The 16602-nt window shown below is 37.1% G+C and overlaps 1 protein-coding gene across 1 annotated transcript in view; it reads left to right on the plus strand.

Moving 5' to 3' along the window:
• LOC150092815 (protein-lysine N-methyltransferase SMYD4-like) overlaps nucleotides 1-15962 on the plus strand; it is a 365428-nt gene extending 349466 nt beyond the window's left edge. Inside the window, exon 19 of the mRNA XM_090414288.1 lies at nucleotides 15827-15962. Within this exon, the coding sequence (XP_090270414.1) occupies nucleotides 15827-15962 (136 nt within the window). The remainder of the gene's footprint in view (nucleotides 1-15826) is intronic.
• Nucleotides 15963-16602: the final 640 nt, after the last annotated feature.

The following is a 16602-nucleotide window of genomic DNA, read 5'->3' on the forward strand; positions in this document are numbered from 1 at the left end:
AGTTCAGTATTGGGGCAGTTGTTGCAGTTTCTATATGTTCTCGTATCATCTGTATTGATCTTCATTCCTCTATAATGTCCTGTTCGTAGTCTTGCTATCGTGGTGGAGGTCTTTCTGTCAGCATTGATTTCGGGAATTTGATGTTGTATCACTGATTTCAGTGGAATTAGTTTAGCTTTTGCTAGTGCATTAGCATCAGCAAGAGTTATCATGTGGCCTCTTTTGCTAATTTACCATCTGCTTCATTGTAATTGATGCCCATGAGCAGGAATCCATTGTAAAATGCAACTTTTTCCTAAACACTTTAGTTGATTTAAGAGTTTATGGGTGTCTTGTGTGAGCTTGGTATTGATTTTTGATTACTTCCATAGCTGATCTTGAGTCACTGTAAATTATAATTCCCTCAGATTATAATTAGCCTCAGATGATAATTTTAAGTAAGCTTCAAGTGCTTTATTTATTGCATAAAGTTTGCTGGTAAAATTGGAAGCGATTCTCCCAGATCCAACTTTTATTGAAAGTTTTTTGCCTTTCGGGAGTAGAAAGAGAACACCAGCACCTCCATTAATCATATTGGTGTCTGACGATCTATCGGTATAACAAATAACCTGTTTGGAGGATGAAAGAAGGTTGATAGCATTTAGGCCTTTTTCTTTGAGCATTTCTTTTGGTTCTTTTTTTGTACAGAGTTTGGTAAGGTTTAGATTTATGGAGGTATTTGAAGGTAAAGGACTGGAAAATAGAGGTTCTTTGTTTTTAGCTGATCAAGACCTGTTTCTTTCCTGATAGTGTCAGGAAAGAAACAGGTCTTGATCAGAAGCTACCAAAACATGATCTCTTTGGTAGCTTCTGATATTATTTATGAATTTTATGGTTGCAAATTTTCGTCTGTCCTCCAGCAGGTCAAGCCCACATTCCTGTTGGGCTCTGATGTTGTTAGTGGATGAGACTGCACCAATGATAATCTTGGATACTTTTGCTTGTATTTTGTCTAATATTTCCTTTACCGATGAGGCAGAAGGTGACCAGAAAGGTCTGCATATTCCATTATTGGCCTTATTAGTGTAGTGTAAGTAGTTTGAGGATTTTTGGCTTTGCTCCCCAATTTGTTCCACAAAGCCTTTTCAGTATATTTATTTTTTTTAGAGATGTGTTGCGCAAAACGTAATTCCTGATCAAGAGTAATACCAAGGTATTTTGGATTTGTGACTTTTTCAATTAGCTTGTTATTGATCATGACTTTGGGATTGTAGGAATGTCTACTTTTCCTGTCTGTACTAAAGGTGCTTAGTTTTGTTTTGTCTGGGTTGATTTTGAGTTTAAGTTCATCTGACCATTTTTCAGAAAACAAATTTAAAGGTTTTTAATTTGACATTCAGTTGTGCTGGATTTCCAGCCACATTGGAATTAACGTGTTTAGAGCCCTGTACCAAAAAAAAATGTATTGGATGAAATCCACCCTAACTTAGTGTAAGTACACTCTGGAACATGGGGTTTTGATTTATAGGGAAAAAAAAAAAAATACAAAATTCTGCCTGGGTGAAAGGATGACTTGGTGGATATAAGGAAGACCGAAACGGATTCATATCGTTCTGTCTAACAGATAAGACTAGGTGTTGACGGTTATTCATGACAATAAAACATCTTTTTTATAAAATAGTGCATTTGGTGGTGTTAATACTGTCAAAAATAAGTCATGAATCACATCATTCTGATAAGATTGAAGTGCTATGGATGTCACCTTACCAGAACTTGTGTTGCTAGTCAAGCTTTATTATCAACAACATGGTAACGCAAATACTGTGCTTCGAGAAGTCTGGCTTTTGAAAGATAAGATTTATTTATTTAGCGTATGGCTCACACATGAAAAGTTACATTAATTCTTAATATATATGGACATAGTAATAGACATATGTACAATAATAAGACATAGTACAGTCATAAAAGAGACTCTCAAGAATCAAGAATAGGCTACAACTGAATGTCTAGGTTGATTATCCAGTCGACTGCACTTGGTGTAGCATGGATGAAGTCTGACAGGTTTCCACTGTATGCACGTAGGATACATTCTGCTATAATATGATTAATTGTCTGGCAGGGTGATCCACAGTCGCACCTGGGTGAGGCAATCATGCCCCATTTGTAAAGGTGGTCTGCACATCTACCATGGTTGGTGCGGATTCGGTTAAGGGCAGACCAAGTTTTCCGAGGTAGGTCAAAACCCGAAGCTATCTGTGTTGGGTCCACTAATTCATGGAAGATCCCTGTTGAAGTGTTACACCAGGACTCTTTCCACTTCTCCTTCATGTTGAAACTTGTCTCTGCAAGATTTTTTGCTGTTAAGATTGGAGGGTGCCTTGACTTTAGCCTGTTTATTTCTAGGGGTGGGATGTCTTCATGGATTGGAAGATTTTGGATTTCCATGATTTTGCTGTATTCATCTAGAAGAAAGTTGGATCTGCAGATGTGTGGAGGTGAGATGTTGCTTAGCACTGGGAGCCAGTGGGTTGGGGTTGATTTTACAGTTCCAGAAATAAGGCACATGGTGGTGTTAAGCTGGGCATCAACCAAATACACATGGGCGCTGATCAGCCATATGCGTGAGCAGTATTCAGCTGTAGAGTAAACGAGGCCAAGTGCAGCGAAGTGTTGTTGCTGAGGCACCCCAAGTTGTTCCACATAGTTTTTGCAGTATATTGTTTCTTGTTTTTAGCTTGGATGCTGTGTTAATGAGATGTGGTTTAAAAGATAGTGTTCTATCTAGAGTGACACCCAGATATTTTGGGAATCTGTTGTAGTGTAGCAGTTGGTGGTTGAAGTAGACCATGAGTTCTTTGTTAGCCTGGTTATTGTTCAGGTGGAAGCATGAAACTTGTGTTTTGCTAGGATTTGGGCTTAATATCCATTTGCTGGAGTATTCATCTAGGACTGCAAGGTCGTTTGTTAGTGTATCTTCCATTGTAGTAAAATTGGTGTGTCTAGTGGCTAGAGCAATGTCATCAGCATAGCAAAACTTCTTAGAGGCTGTACGGGGCATATCTGTGATGTAAAAGTTAAAAAGGAGGGGAGCCAGAACTGACCCTTGTGATAATCCATTATCCAGTGTTCTTTGTTTACTTTTGTTATCGTCTATACACACTTGGAACAGGCGGTTGCTTAGCATGTTATCGATTAGTTTTGCATGGGACTGCGTGGAGCAACTTGCAGACTGTGTCATAAGCTGCTGTAAGATCTATAAAAGCTACAGCTGTTTACCGGCATTGTTGGTAGCCTGCCTCTATATGTGTGGTGAGTGACAGAACCTGATCACAGCAGCTTCATTTATGTCTGAATCTGGCCTGTTCCACTGTGACTTGTTCTATTATCTTAGGGGCAATTCTATTAAGGATGAGCCTTTCTAGGAGCTTATAACAGGTGCTAAGCAGGGCGGTTGGTCGGTAGTTTTCTGGTTTGTTGGTGGTTTTTCCTGGTTTTAAGATTGGGATAATTTTTGTCCTCTTAAACTCTTTTGGAAGTCTACCAGTTTGGAGGATGTCAGAGAAAAAGCAAGCTAACCACTGTCGAGCTTTTTGGCCTGTCTTCAACAGGAAATTGGGATGAATTCCATCGAAACCTGGAGCCTTGCCTGGTTTCATATCCATTAGAGCAGTGTTAATATCTTCAAGAGTGAAGGGCCGTGAATATAGAGGGTCTGATGGTCTGTTATTTTTCAAATATGTAAGTTCTCTTTTTATTTGCAGAGTGTGTTGTTTGTGCTTGGCGGTATATCCTGACGTGTGACAATATGTGATGCATATTGGTTAGGAGAAATAGCTGATTGTTCCCGGACAGTCAGGGTGCCACTACCTAGTTTTCTTAGAAGGCTCCATGCTTTTCTACTAGAATGCTGAAAATCGAGTCTTTCTACTGTTTCAGTCCATTTCTTCTGTCAGTTGGTGTCAAGGCTGTGAATGAGTTCATCTGCAATTTCAGGATCGTCACACTCTAGATATTCTTGATACAGTTTATTACTATCATCCAGGGATATACTCCTTCCAGAAGCCTCTTGGTATGGTTTTCTTACCTGCAGCTAAGACAGCTCTCGCGAATCTCTTGTAATTACTGCTTGTTGGAGGGATCCAATGGACATATTTGTCAAGCCTAGTCAGCTTTCTGGAAGTTCCAACGGGGACGTTGGATGGATCTGACAAGGGGTACCTGCAGACCTACCTCTAATATAATTGGTCTATGTTGGCTTCTGGGAAAGTTGGAGAGAACTCTTCTCGATGTAGGTAACGGTTGTCCACTGTTGTCTTGAGTGACGAAGCAGAGGTCAGGGTTGCACTCCCTGTTCCAAGCTGCTGACCTGAAGGAAGATCTATCTTTTGAAAGATAAGAGAAAAGGTCCAATGACAATAACAAATCATAGAAAAATGATTTTACAATTTGAAAATAGCAGATCTTTAGCAATGAGGCCAGGACGAGGATGGAAACATATTATTCCTCAACAAGTTGACAAAGTTGCAACTGCCATCATGGAACATGAAATGAATAATGCACAAGAGGTACAGCAGTGCTCGGGCAATATCAAGCAACAGGACATGGCATACTCGACTGTGTGGAAAATCCTTCATCAAATGCTCAGGTTTCCCCCCCCACACACACACATAAGATCTTCCATACTCAAGCTTTGCTTCATGGTGATCTGGAAACTTGACTGCAACTGCAGTTTGCCTTGACATTCTTAGCTCAAACGGAGGTGGATGATGCGTGGTCGTGGGAAATCTTGTGGAGTGATGAGCCACATTTTTATCTGAATGGTAGGGTTAACTCACACAATTGCCACATTTGGGTTGAAAATAATCCTCATGGGTTCCATCAGATCCCTTTACACTCGTTGAAAGTAACAGTGTGATTTCACTGCATCATTTATTATTAGTCCATACTTTTTTGAAAAACTTTGCCCAACAGGATCAATGACTTGTACTGTCTCTGCTGTTAGGTATCAAGAGATGCTGTGCAACTTTGTTGTTCCGCAACTGCAGCAATGAAGATGCTTTGACATTCATGCAGGTTGGAGCACTACCTCACATTGGATTGCTGGTGCAGCGAATGTTATGAAAACACTTCACAGAACTCAGAGTGATTAGTCGTGCATTTCCCACAGCATGGCCACCTTGTTCTCCTGATGTCAACCCCTGTAACTTTTGGTTGTGGGGCCATCTGAAATGCATGGTGTATGAAGGACATGTTCCTGACTTAACAACCTTGACAGACAGAATAACGCAGCATGGGAGGCAAATTAATTCAGATCTGCTGCGTTCCACTGTAGAAAATGTCATTCACAGAATGCAGTTCTTAGAACATCTGAAAGGAGGACATTGAACCACATCTGTAAGTTATATTAACATGAAAATTGATTTGTTTTGTCTCTTCTAGCCATTACTATTTAATTAATCCCAAACCATGTGCTTATAGAGCCAAAAGTACCCTGGTGCAGAATTTTGTACTATTTTTTTATCTTCTGTAAATAAAAATCCCATGTTCCTTGGTGTACTTATACTAAGTTTGATTGAATATTGTCCAGTACATTTTTCACTACAGAGTTCTGAACACCTCCTCTTTAATTATGGCCACCCTGTATATAATATATATATATCAGTGGCATCGTATGCCTATTTCGCTTGAGCGTGCTGTGGTGTGGGTTATGCAACCCACTCTATAAATTTCACATCAATTTTGACCGTATACATGGGCGGCCGTAGAAAATTTTCCAGGGGGTGGGGGAGCTTGGAGACAAATAATTACATCAATAAATTTTTATAATTATTGATGTAATTAAATAATTACATCAATAAACATCTTTTAGCATTTTTTGATGTAATTATTTGCCAATGTAAACATTATTTTCATTTTACATCGATTTTAATGATCTTCAATTCTTGAGAAAAAAAAAGTATTTGGAATTAATACAGTTTTTAGCACAATTTCATATATAAAATAATTGACCAGCATATTTTATTAAAAATCAACTAATTAATCCCAAAATCCTAAATCAAATTATTTTATTTTAAAAGCAAAAAAAATTATAAAACTAACAAGTAAAATAATATTAAATTACATACACTTACCTTTTAAAAATGTATTTTTCTGTTTAAATTGATTTCACTATAAATTTACAATTCACACTTCACTCAGTGATTCACTAGGCACAGGGCAAATGAACACTGGTCGCTGTTCACAACAGTTCATTTTTTCACAAATCATAAAAAGATGAACCAAAAACAGGAACACGTGCTTTATCGCTGCAATAAAACGTGTTCTATGGCTACCTGGCTGTGTGCCAAAACAGGCCAACCCATAATAAAATTTTAAGACAGAAAAAGTCTTCCCATGGTCGAGGGTGTAAGGTTACATATCTCAATCACTTTTACGATTATAATTTGTGGAATTTTTTACTCTGTCCCGGGGGGAGTTCCCTGTTGTTCCTCCCCCTGCGGACACATGACCATATGATTGCATTTTTATCAATGTATGAAAGTTTTGAGAGTGTATAGTGTATCACCGCTCATTTTAATTGGTCCAATGCAATTAATTGCAGAATAACTTTGAATACTTGTGCAGGAGGGGAACAATCGGTTAGTTTTAGGATTTATTAGAAAACAACAATGAAGGAGAATGCTATATTTGGTTGGTATATTTGAAATACTCAAAGATGAAAATATGTGAGCCATCATTTATAAGGCATGTGAGAATAGGAAATAATTAGCATTTGTGATATGTGTGTCCTATAAGTTGCTGGGTAGAGCGAATAGCACGAGCCTATAAAGTCTAGACATGAGTAAGTGAATTTATGATGGCATAATTAAAAAAAAAAAAAAAAAAACTTACGAGGAGACAGAGTATGGCAGGAATAAATATGGTTTGATGGAGCAGCCAATCATTTCATAAAATTTGTTAAACATGTTATGTGTATTTCTCTGGTTTGTGTATATTTCGCTCTGTTTTCCAAGAATTTTTGTTTACTGAGACTCAGAGTACATAACATCGGATCATTATCGGAATTATCCACACTTTTGGGAATCCTACATTCAATAGTTTTTCTTTTTTTTTAGTATCAGCGGTTCGTCTGTCTTATCAATCTCACATCTGCTGGTATTTTTTTGTAGATCAACGTCTTATTAAAGAATATTCATTTTTATTTAGGAAGAGATTTTTTTTACTCTGTTGTTTCCGAAGACTAGAATAAAAATGCCTGTATACCGTTAAAAAACTTTGAAACCTCAACAGATGCTATACTGCATAGCAAGAGAACCATTTAGGTTTTTTTCTCTCCTAACATCCACTTTCAAATTTTCAGTTCCAGAAAACGTGTAACAGCTGTTTGTAATACAGCCATCATACAGAAAGTGCTCAACTCATGACAAGTGACAACGTTCAATTGGATTGGTTGACCCAATAGCCAATCACAGATGCTAGGTGAGCTCAAAATGTTAGCTCACCTAGCCACATCTTCTGAGCGGTTTAAAAATACTGTAACTAAGAATTTGACCCACTGCGCCCTCTTTACATATTTTCAAAGGGTGCAAAAGTGTATGCATTTTGAAAGCACACCCGGGCTATTAACGCGAATGTGACGTAATAATGTTTATGCGTCGAAAAGTGCCCTCTACATGAAGTACTAATGCTTCATTATCCTCGTGAACAGGACAATGAAGCATTAGTATATTATGTTTAATTTTAGGAATCACGCAAAGTTGCAAACAATCAGGGGAGTCTTTAATGGGAATAAATGCAAAGATATAATATCGGTGATACTGATATTTCGTGGATGAGGCAGGATCGAATCCTGCCATGGGCATGAATGTTTGTGATTGTTTATCAAAATACTAGTGGTGGTCGGCAGTAGATGGAGTTGTTGTAGATGATGAAGGTATAATAAATTTAGTTTAATCCTTTATCCAAGTGTGAGCAAACAAAGCTTGCGCCTGAAAATATCTTCAGGACTGGGATAAGGTAGTACAACACTAGGCAACTTGTAGCAAAGGTGGAGCAAGCTAACATCACTCCTATCTCAGTATCTCACATAATGCAAAACACATCTCCTTGCGGATATGTATAATGTTATGCATTAAGGGAAGGATGATTATTCAGACTAGTTTCGACCTTTATTGAGGTCTCTTCAGTGGGAGCCAGGCCCAGAGGTGGAGATACCAGGCAGAAGCAATGGCAGGTCATCTTTACCTATAGGAGTTACCAAACGGTGTGCCACCTTTTTATTAAATTACTCTGGATTTAGAGAAAGATGTTGAAAGTTTATTTTTCACTTGGTAGACTATAATAAATTTAGTTTAATCCTTTATCCAAGTGTGAGCAAACAAAGTTTGAGCCTGAAAATATCTTCAGGACTGGGGTAAGGTAGTAAACACCGGGCAACTCGTAGCAAAGGTGGAGCAAGCTAACATCACTCCTATCTCAGTATCTCCCATAGTGCAAAACACATCTCTTTGCAGATATGTATAATGTTATGCATTAAGGGAAGGGCCACTACCCAGACTAGTTTCGACCTTTCAACATCTTTCTCTAAATCCAGAGTAATTTAATAAAATGATGAAGGTAGTTGTGGTTAGTGGAGTGGTGGAAACGAAGAGTTGTAGAGTAGGTGCCCTCCCTCGATGAGTCTTTGGACTTACTGGAGGTGTTACATAATAATAATAATAATAATAATGTCAGTGCCATATACGGACTACAGAAAATTCATATGATCAAAGCTAATTATCCAATGGTGGTCATCATGGCAGGAAGCACTGAGAAATAAATTGCATGAAATTAAGCATCGGCTGTCAGTCAATGTAGAAACATAAGAGAGGAGGTTTTTCTTGTCCTTTCCTTTAGTATTACATGATGATCAGCATTCATTTTAGACAAATTATGGACTCTACAACCATGTCAGAAATAATTATTTAAATTTCCCGATGTTTAGACCTTCATATTAAGGTCATCATCTGGAGCATACACACACATATATATATATACAGGGTGTTCGGGATAAATTTGACATATTTATAATTAATTATATTTTTCCGTAAGTTACATGTATTAACACACACTTCTCTTCATTTAAAAGTTTGGACCCTTCTTCATTCATATACAAGATGTCAGAAAGGATGGATAGCTGGAACCCACCTGAATCATGGAAGAGAATAACTTGTATCATGATGATTCGTGCCCGCCATCAAAATAAGGATATTACGACTGCTGCTCAATGCTCCCTGAATACAGTAAAAACAATCAGGCATGAACTAGAGACTTGCAATGGTGACTACGAGGATGTAGCAAGAAGAAAGATCCCTAGCAGACGATCTGATTGCGTTCGTACAGCAGAATTCCTCGCAAATCTGCAGGAACAGGTGTTGAAGAACCCTGGCATTGGAATTCGGGCTTTGTTCGTGGAGTTGCTAACTGTAGTCAAGCCCTGGATAACAAGGGTAGCCAATGGTAGGCCGTATGTATGGCAGCAGGATTCGGCCCCTTGCCACACCTCTGGGAAAAGTCAAAAATGGTTGTCTGAAAATTTCTACGACTTCACCAGTCCAAATGTTTGGCCTCCAAACTCCCCAGACCTTAACCCCATGGATTATTTTGTATGGGGCGCAGTTGAAAAAGACACCAATCGCACTTCCAGTAATACAAAAGCCCAGTTAATGGATAAAATTAAAACAGTTTTTGCGGCCCTTCCCAGGGAGACTGTAGCATCAGCTTGTTCGAGGTTCCGAAGCAGAATTGAAGCTGTGATCGATGCTAATGGTGGTTATTTTGAGTAAATCTTGTTGATAGTATTGTAATTAACTCTGCCTGTAATGTTTTTTTGTCAATTCATTAAATTTAATAGATACAAAGAAGATTTTCTTTTTCCTTACGAAACTGTCAAATTTATCCCGAACACCCTGTATATATATATATATATATACACAGAGATAGCTATATTACATTTCACACAATATGCTAAAGAGACAGTGATTTGATCAATGGTTATTTTACTGCCCTGACCTATAGTGAAAATAAAATAAAATTAAAATAAATAAACGAAATAAAATAACTACATCAAGGCTATATTCTATTTAAGACAACATCAGAGAAAAAAATTTTTCATACACATGATGTCATGAAAAATTATGTCCTAATTTAACATGAGAATTGTTATATTAGATTTAAGATCCTGAATTACCTATAGTCCTATTTATAATTAACTCTTAGGGAGAAAGGTTATGCAGGTAGAATATGTGCCTTCTATATTCTTGAGATTTTTAGACCATCATTATTGTTAAGATTAGGGTGGTCGATAAGAATTTCACAAGCTTCCTTAAATTTACTTTCATACCACATTTTGGTGTGATGTAAACAGCTGATGCTTTTCCAGTCAGTTGTATGCAAAGTGTTCAGGGCATGATCAGAAAGGCCATTTTCACCATAGTTATTAAATTTAATCTTCGTTTATGTTCCTTTTCTCTGATAGGAATTGTGCGTCCTGTTTCCCCTATATAGGGCAAAATACAGGTGCAATGAATAAGATATACTCCAGGATGGTCCAGTGGAGGGAGTGGATCCTTCGATGAGCTGAGTGTTGTACGTCCACAGATGTGAGACCCTTTGACACTTTTGCGCATGTCAGAAGGAGAATCCATTCCGATGTTAGGGTAATCAATGTGTTTTGTGAGATAAGTGTTTATTATTATACATCGGAAAAATTAGCTTTTCTTTTATGAAAATTCTAGTTCTAAAAGCGGTAACTATTTTGCTTGTACAACAGTTGGAAAATTTATGCATAAAGCATGTGATTTCGTGTGTTGGTAACCATTTCGTACATCCTTTATTTATTTCTCCCCTTCAGCATGAATTGACTATTCTTGGCACATTGCCAAGCTCGGTTCTATGAAGTGTGGGCGTAGTATATGAAGTATTACTTTGAGTACTGCTTTGAATAAGTTCTTAAAATGGAAGTTGTTCTTGCTGGGCTACACATAGGTCATAGCTATCTTGCACATTTATCAAAGGCCGATGACTCGCCTACGTATGAATAATTCAACATTTGCCTCCCCATTTTTTATATTCTGGTGGAGGGCCAGCACTTCACTGAAGAAAGAGAGGAATATATATATTTTACTACTCTGACTGAGCCTACATTCAGCAGATCTTATTAGACTTGGACAAACTATATGATGTATTTAATTTTTTTAAAAGAATTAATTTATTTAAAAACATTTCATTGTAAATTAAATTTATATGTAGACACTGCTTTGCTGAACTTAATTTTTTAAATTTATTTTTTGACCATAGTATTATTTACTGATTTATCTCTAAACTGCAGTTTATTACTTTGAGTACTGCTGAAACCTTCGGTTTGGCGCAGTATGACCTTCACTGCCCTCGTGCCAATAAACTTCTAATCAGCCAACCAACCTGTGATTTAATAAAGTCAAATTCTTCCCTCTTCAAATTTACAATATACACAAATTACTGATGCCTGTGTAGCTCAGTGGAAGCAGCACTTGCATCCTCTGTGCTAGGCCGCACAAAGATGGACTTATGATTCTAGTCTAGTTGCGGACTGGAGGAACTTTTTCTAAGCCTTTTGTCGACCGGTTCCTGAGTCATTCAATCTCTGGCACAGGCAAGCAGGTTTTTTCTCTCAGAAACTCAGGTTTTTCGTCCTGTACACTCAAGAAAATCAACTGTAAAACTCACATTATTTCAGACAGTAACATTATGGTTAGGGTCCAAGAGATGGCAGTACTTTTTTGCCGGTCTCTTCATCGGTGGCTGCCTATAATTAGTGAAAGACATGGGCCAGCTATCTCTGATTGACTACCCGTTCAGTCTCCAAAAGCTAGATAGAGTGTAAAGGCCTCACGTACTCCCTATAAGAGAATAAAAGACGTTAGCTTATTATTATTATTTATTATTACAAATTACCTTAGGAAAGAGCTACAAACAAATTGATGGAACTGCAGTGGGTTCTCCCCCTTTGGCCTATTTTTATATAGAAGATTTAGAGAACAAAGCATTAGATGAGCTGGGAGCAAATTGTCATTTGCTCCCACGAACGAGATATTTCAGAATTTTTTTTTTTTAGTCTCCTCGAAACAGCCAACACTCTAAAATACACTTTACATTATTATTATTATCTCACACTTCCAGGAGATCAAGGACTCATTGAGGGAGGCTATACATCACCCAGATCTACTATCATACTTTCCTTAACTCATTCACACTAGATTCACTCACTACTTCAATAGGCAAACTATTCCACTCTCTTGCTGCTCTGAGAGAAAAAGTAGCTCTTATTCCTTTTTTAACATCAAACAAAGGGGCAGGGTCCCTTTTCCCCCTCCCTGGGTGTGCCACTGACTGTCTGTCCTTTCTTGACATACTAGTCGCCCATTTTCAAATGGTTCACTATATTTTCTGTTTGAAATTTTCTCAAGACTTCATTCTACAAACTTGAGTGGCAAGTTTGTGAAATGGTTTTTCATTAAAGCATTGGCACACTTTCTGCAAAAAAAAATTTCCACTTGACATTCATCAATAAATGAAAGTTGTTTGTGAAGTGTGCGGACATCAGTGCTGTTTTAAACATTGACCTGTTTTTTAAACATACCTTCTGATATCATCACTAACTCCAAGTACTATAGTAGAATACTCTAAAAATTGAAGACAGCTCTTAAGAGTTCATTCTGATGTAGCAGCTTTTTCTCCAGCACAACATAATGTGAGAATGGATATCAGGATGGTAATGAGGAGATTGAAACATAACATTGTAGGTAGGAAATGTCGACAGCGTGTTGCCAAGATGAGATAATGACGAATTGAGATGGCAAGTGAGAATCATGAATGGTGTGTTGGTAGAACTGTGCGAAGAGAAAGGGATACAATTTGCTGATATGTGGGATGAAATTTTTCAAAGTGATAAATTGTATTTAAATGAATTTGGTCTGAGTCAGCTGGAGAAACTGTTGCTAGAGGGAAGTGTAACAAGTGACACAAACAAGAGATGTTTGAGCAAGAAGTGTTGTGAAAGATCAGGAGAATATGACCGATGAGACTTAAGTGCTTGTGAATAGTATGGCGATGAATAGTGTGAGGGAAGAGGAATTGGGGATGAGAGTGAATGTTTGTGGGGAGTTGTCAGCCCAAGCAGGGGATGACCTGAGATGTAAGGAGAATAATTGAGTCTGAGGAGATTATATGGGGTAAGTGGTGATCAAGGTGATTGGGCATGGATAATTGTGGAGCAATCACAGCTGGCTGGTGGCATGGGTAGGATTGGTTATAGACCTAAAAGTGAAGTACTATGGTTATTATTTACAAATGCCAGGACGTGGGATTCTTTAGCTGATTGAGTTTATTTGCCTAGAAATTATTGGAATAAGTAAAATATGGTTGGATAAGGTTTGTATCCATTTTCCCTGAGGATATTGTTTTTCATGAGGATAGAAAGGGAATTTTGGGTGTTATAGGCCAAGGAATATGGAGAGTGGTGATGAAAAATTGTATATACAACTTGGATTGGTGAACAAGGGAAGGGTGATCATTATGGGTGATTTTAATTATAGTAATATAGACCAGAATAAAGAAATACTTTTGGGAATAAGGAAAATGATTTTTTTTTTTTCAGTTTTTGTAGTACTATCTTTGTCATCATGTAACAATAACCATTCTAGATCAGATCATTTTATTAGAGAATATGATTGTGAATGGGATGTTGGATTTTCCTGAATTTGGAAAAAGTAATGAGATGATCACCTGGGCAGTGGCCCAGGTGATCATCTCATATGCAGCCATATGACTGCTTTTGTGAGGAAAAGGCATATGTGGATCTACAAGACCTCAATCATGGAATACTTAGCAGATAGCTTAGAGCTGTAGCATAGAATGAGCAAAAAGAGAGTTGCCTGAGTCCTGATTATATTTCATGGGCAAACTTTGTTGGCTTACACTTGGATAAAGGATTAAACCAAGTAAATAATTTCTTGGTGTCTTTAATTTATAATGGAGAGAAGATGCAAGAAATAAGAAAAGTCTCATATACCATTGTTGATAGTGATGATTTCCCACTGGCTCAGGACACAAGAGTGGGAAAATCTATACAGAGGATTTAAAATTGGAAGTGAATCCAAATTAGTTTTAAGCAGGATAAAATAGACTTTCATATTAAAAAGAAACTATGTAAGAAAGTTTTATAACAAATTAAAGTTTATCAGTTTTCATTGGTGAACTGCAGACTCAAATATGCAAACATTATTCAATAAAAAATATAAAAAAAATGAAAGAGTTTGAAAACAATAACCAAACCTTGGAGATTCAGTTGCAAACCCTAAAAAAAAAACATTGATTCATTCAGCCATACAGACGTGATGGCTGAATGAATCAATTCAGCATTCAATGAAAGAATTCCAGAGTCTGCAAGGATTGAAAAATCAGAACTACATTGTGAACTCATGAAGTTAGAGACAGTGAAGGAAAAGAAGAACATGTCTGGAAAGTAAGTGGGCTTGTGTTCTTAGTGAACACAGAGAAAAATGCATGAATGTGAAGCACTGTGTAAAACAGGCTTAACAAAAGTCATGAGAAGAGATTTATTTTCTATGCTCTGGTAAGAGCATAGAAAATAAATATCAAGAAGTGGTAAAAGTATTCTGGAGTCTATTGAAAAAGTTTAGAAATGAAGGAAAAGTACTGTATAAAAGGAATCCAAGATCATAGAGATTACATGAAAACTGAAGATAAAGATGTTGAGAGTTTATTTTTCACTTGGTTAGACTATAATAAGTTTAGTTTAATCCTTTATCCTAGTGTGAGCAAACAAACTTTGCACCTGAAAGTATCTTCAGGGCTGGGGTAAGGAAGTACAACACCAGGCAACTCGTTGCAAAGGTGGAGAAAGCTCTCATCACTCCTATCTCAGTATCTCCCATAATGTAAAGCACATCTCCTTGCGGATATGTGTAATGCTATGCATTAAGGCAAGGGCCACTACCCATACCGGTTTCGACCTTTATTGAGGTCTCGTCAGTGGGAGCCAGGCCCAGTAGTAGAGACACCAAGGCAGAAGCAATGAGAGGTCATCACAACCTATAGGAGTTGCCAAAGGGTGTACAACCTTATTATTGAATTAAACTCCTATAGGTTGTGATGACCTCTCAGTAGAATAAGAGGACTTTACTGAAATTGTATAAGGAGAGTGTGTGAGCAAGGAAGTAAGGAAGAATGGATTGATGAATGGATTGCATTGGCTGAGAGTGCGGGGAACCCAGATACATTGAATATATGTAAAGCATAGTTTCATGAGCTGTGTGTGTATACCCCCTGTCATGAGTCTTTTGACTCTGTGAAGGTATTAACACCAATAGCATGGCTCAACATGAAGTGCATGAATGACTGCAGAAATTAACTACCTCATTTTCACTGTCTTGGGTTATTTATTATAGTCTTCCATCTCTTCCTAAAACTAAAGAGAGTTCATCACTTCATATCATAAATGAAGCCATTGGCAAAGATGTAGTCCCCATCAATGAGATTCAATTCTGTCTTGACACTCATGATGCTATGTGAACATTAATATTGTAGAAGTAATTTAATTAGTAGAAGTTAGTGTATACTGAAGGTTATCATGTGAGAAATAATTTAAATTTCAGAATAGAGTTTAAGAAAGGTGCTCATTTCTCTTACTTAAATAGGTATTTCCATCAGGAGGAATACGAGGCATTAGTTTTCAGATGTTTGCAGGTCAGTAATTATAGCTAGTGATATGTGATTGATTTGATTTTATTTTACTTTTTTTAAATAGGAGTTTTATACAAGAAGCAAATAAAGTGATTGATCGTGCTTCAAACATCTTCTGTATACATTATGGTTCCGGCCATGAAGCTGTTAAGGAACTCCGGATAAAGAAAGAGCGCCTGAAAGAATTAGATCAGATGTAGTTTCAGTGAAAAAGACCTACAAGAAATACAAAAAAAAAAACTGAAATCACATAAATATTGGTGGATCCAGGAATGTATTAAAGTTCTCTATGTGAATAATGAATAACTATAATAATATTATAAGCATTCCTCATTTTGTACAGCTACTATTTTTGAACCAATATGGGGGTTGATAGATCAGTTCCGTTCAAAAAAATCACTTGCCTCACAAACTAGTCTTTTAATGTTTTCCATCTGAATAGTCATTCAAAGTATTGTCAATGATAGCATAATAATGTTCATCTTTAATTTCACTTGTGCAATAAATCATTAAGTCTTACAAGCATTGCACATATATCATCGTCATCATTTGCCACTCTTCTTGAAATATATTGAAAATGTATATGTGCTGCATCTGAAATACTGAAAGTGGGAGAACTTTATAAGGACCAGTTTTAACCTACATTAACTAAGATTTTTAATGTATATTGATAATTGGTATATTGTTTTTAGAGTAGTTATAGATATGATATTATTTCTGGGAAAACTCCCATGTTACTCCTCTTAACAAACTATTATATTTACAGCTATTTTGCCTGCTTCTGTTTAGGAGTGCCCCTGTTTAAATGTCATTGGCTTTTTACTCATGGATTTTTAGGGC

Source organism: Typopeltis vanoorti, chromosome 25 (assembly GCF_054136105.1).
Source record: "Typopeltis vanoorti isolate ZY-2024b chromosome 25, IOZ_Tvanoo_1.0, whole genome shotgun sequence".
Lineage (NCBI taxonomy): Eukaryota > Metazoa > Arthropoda > Arachnida > Uropygi > Thelyphonidae > Typopeltis > Typopeltis vanoorti.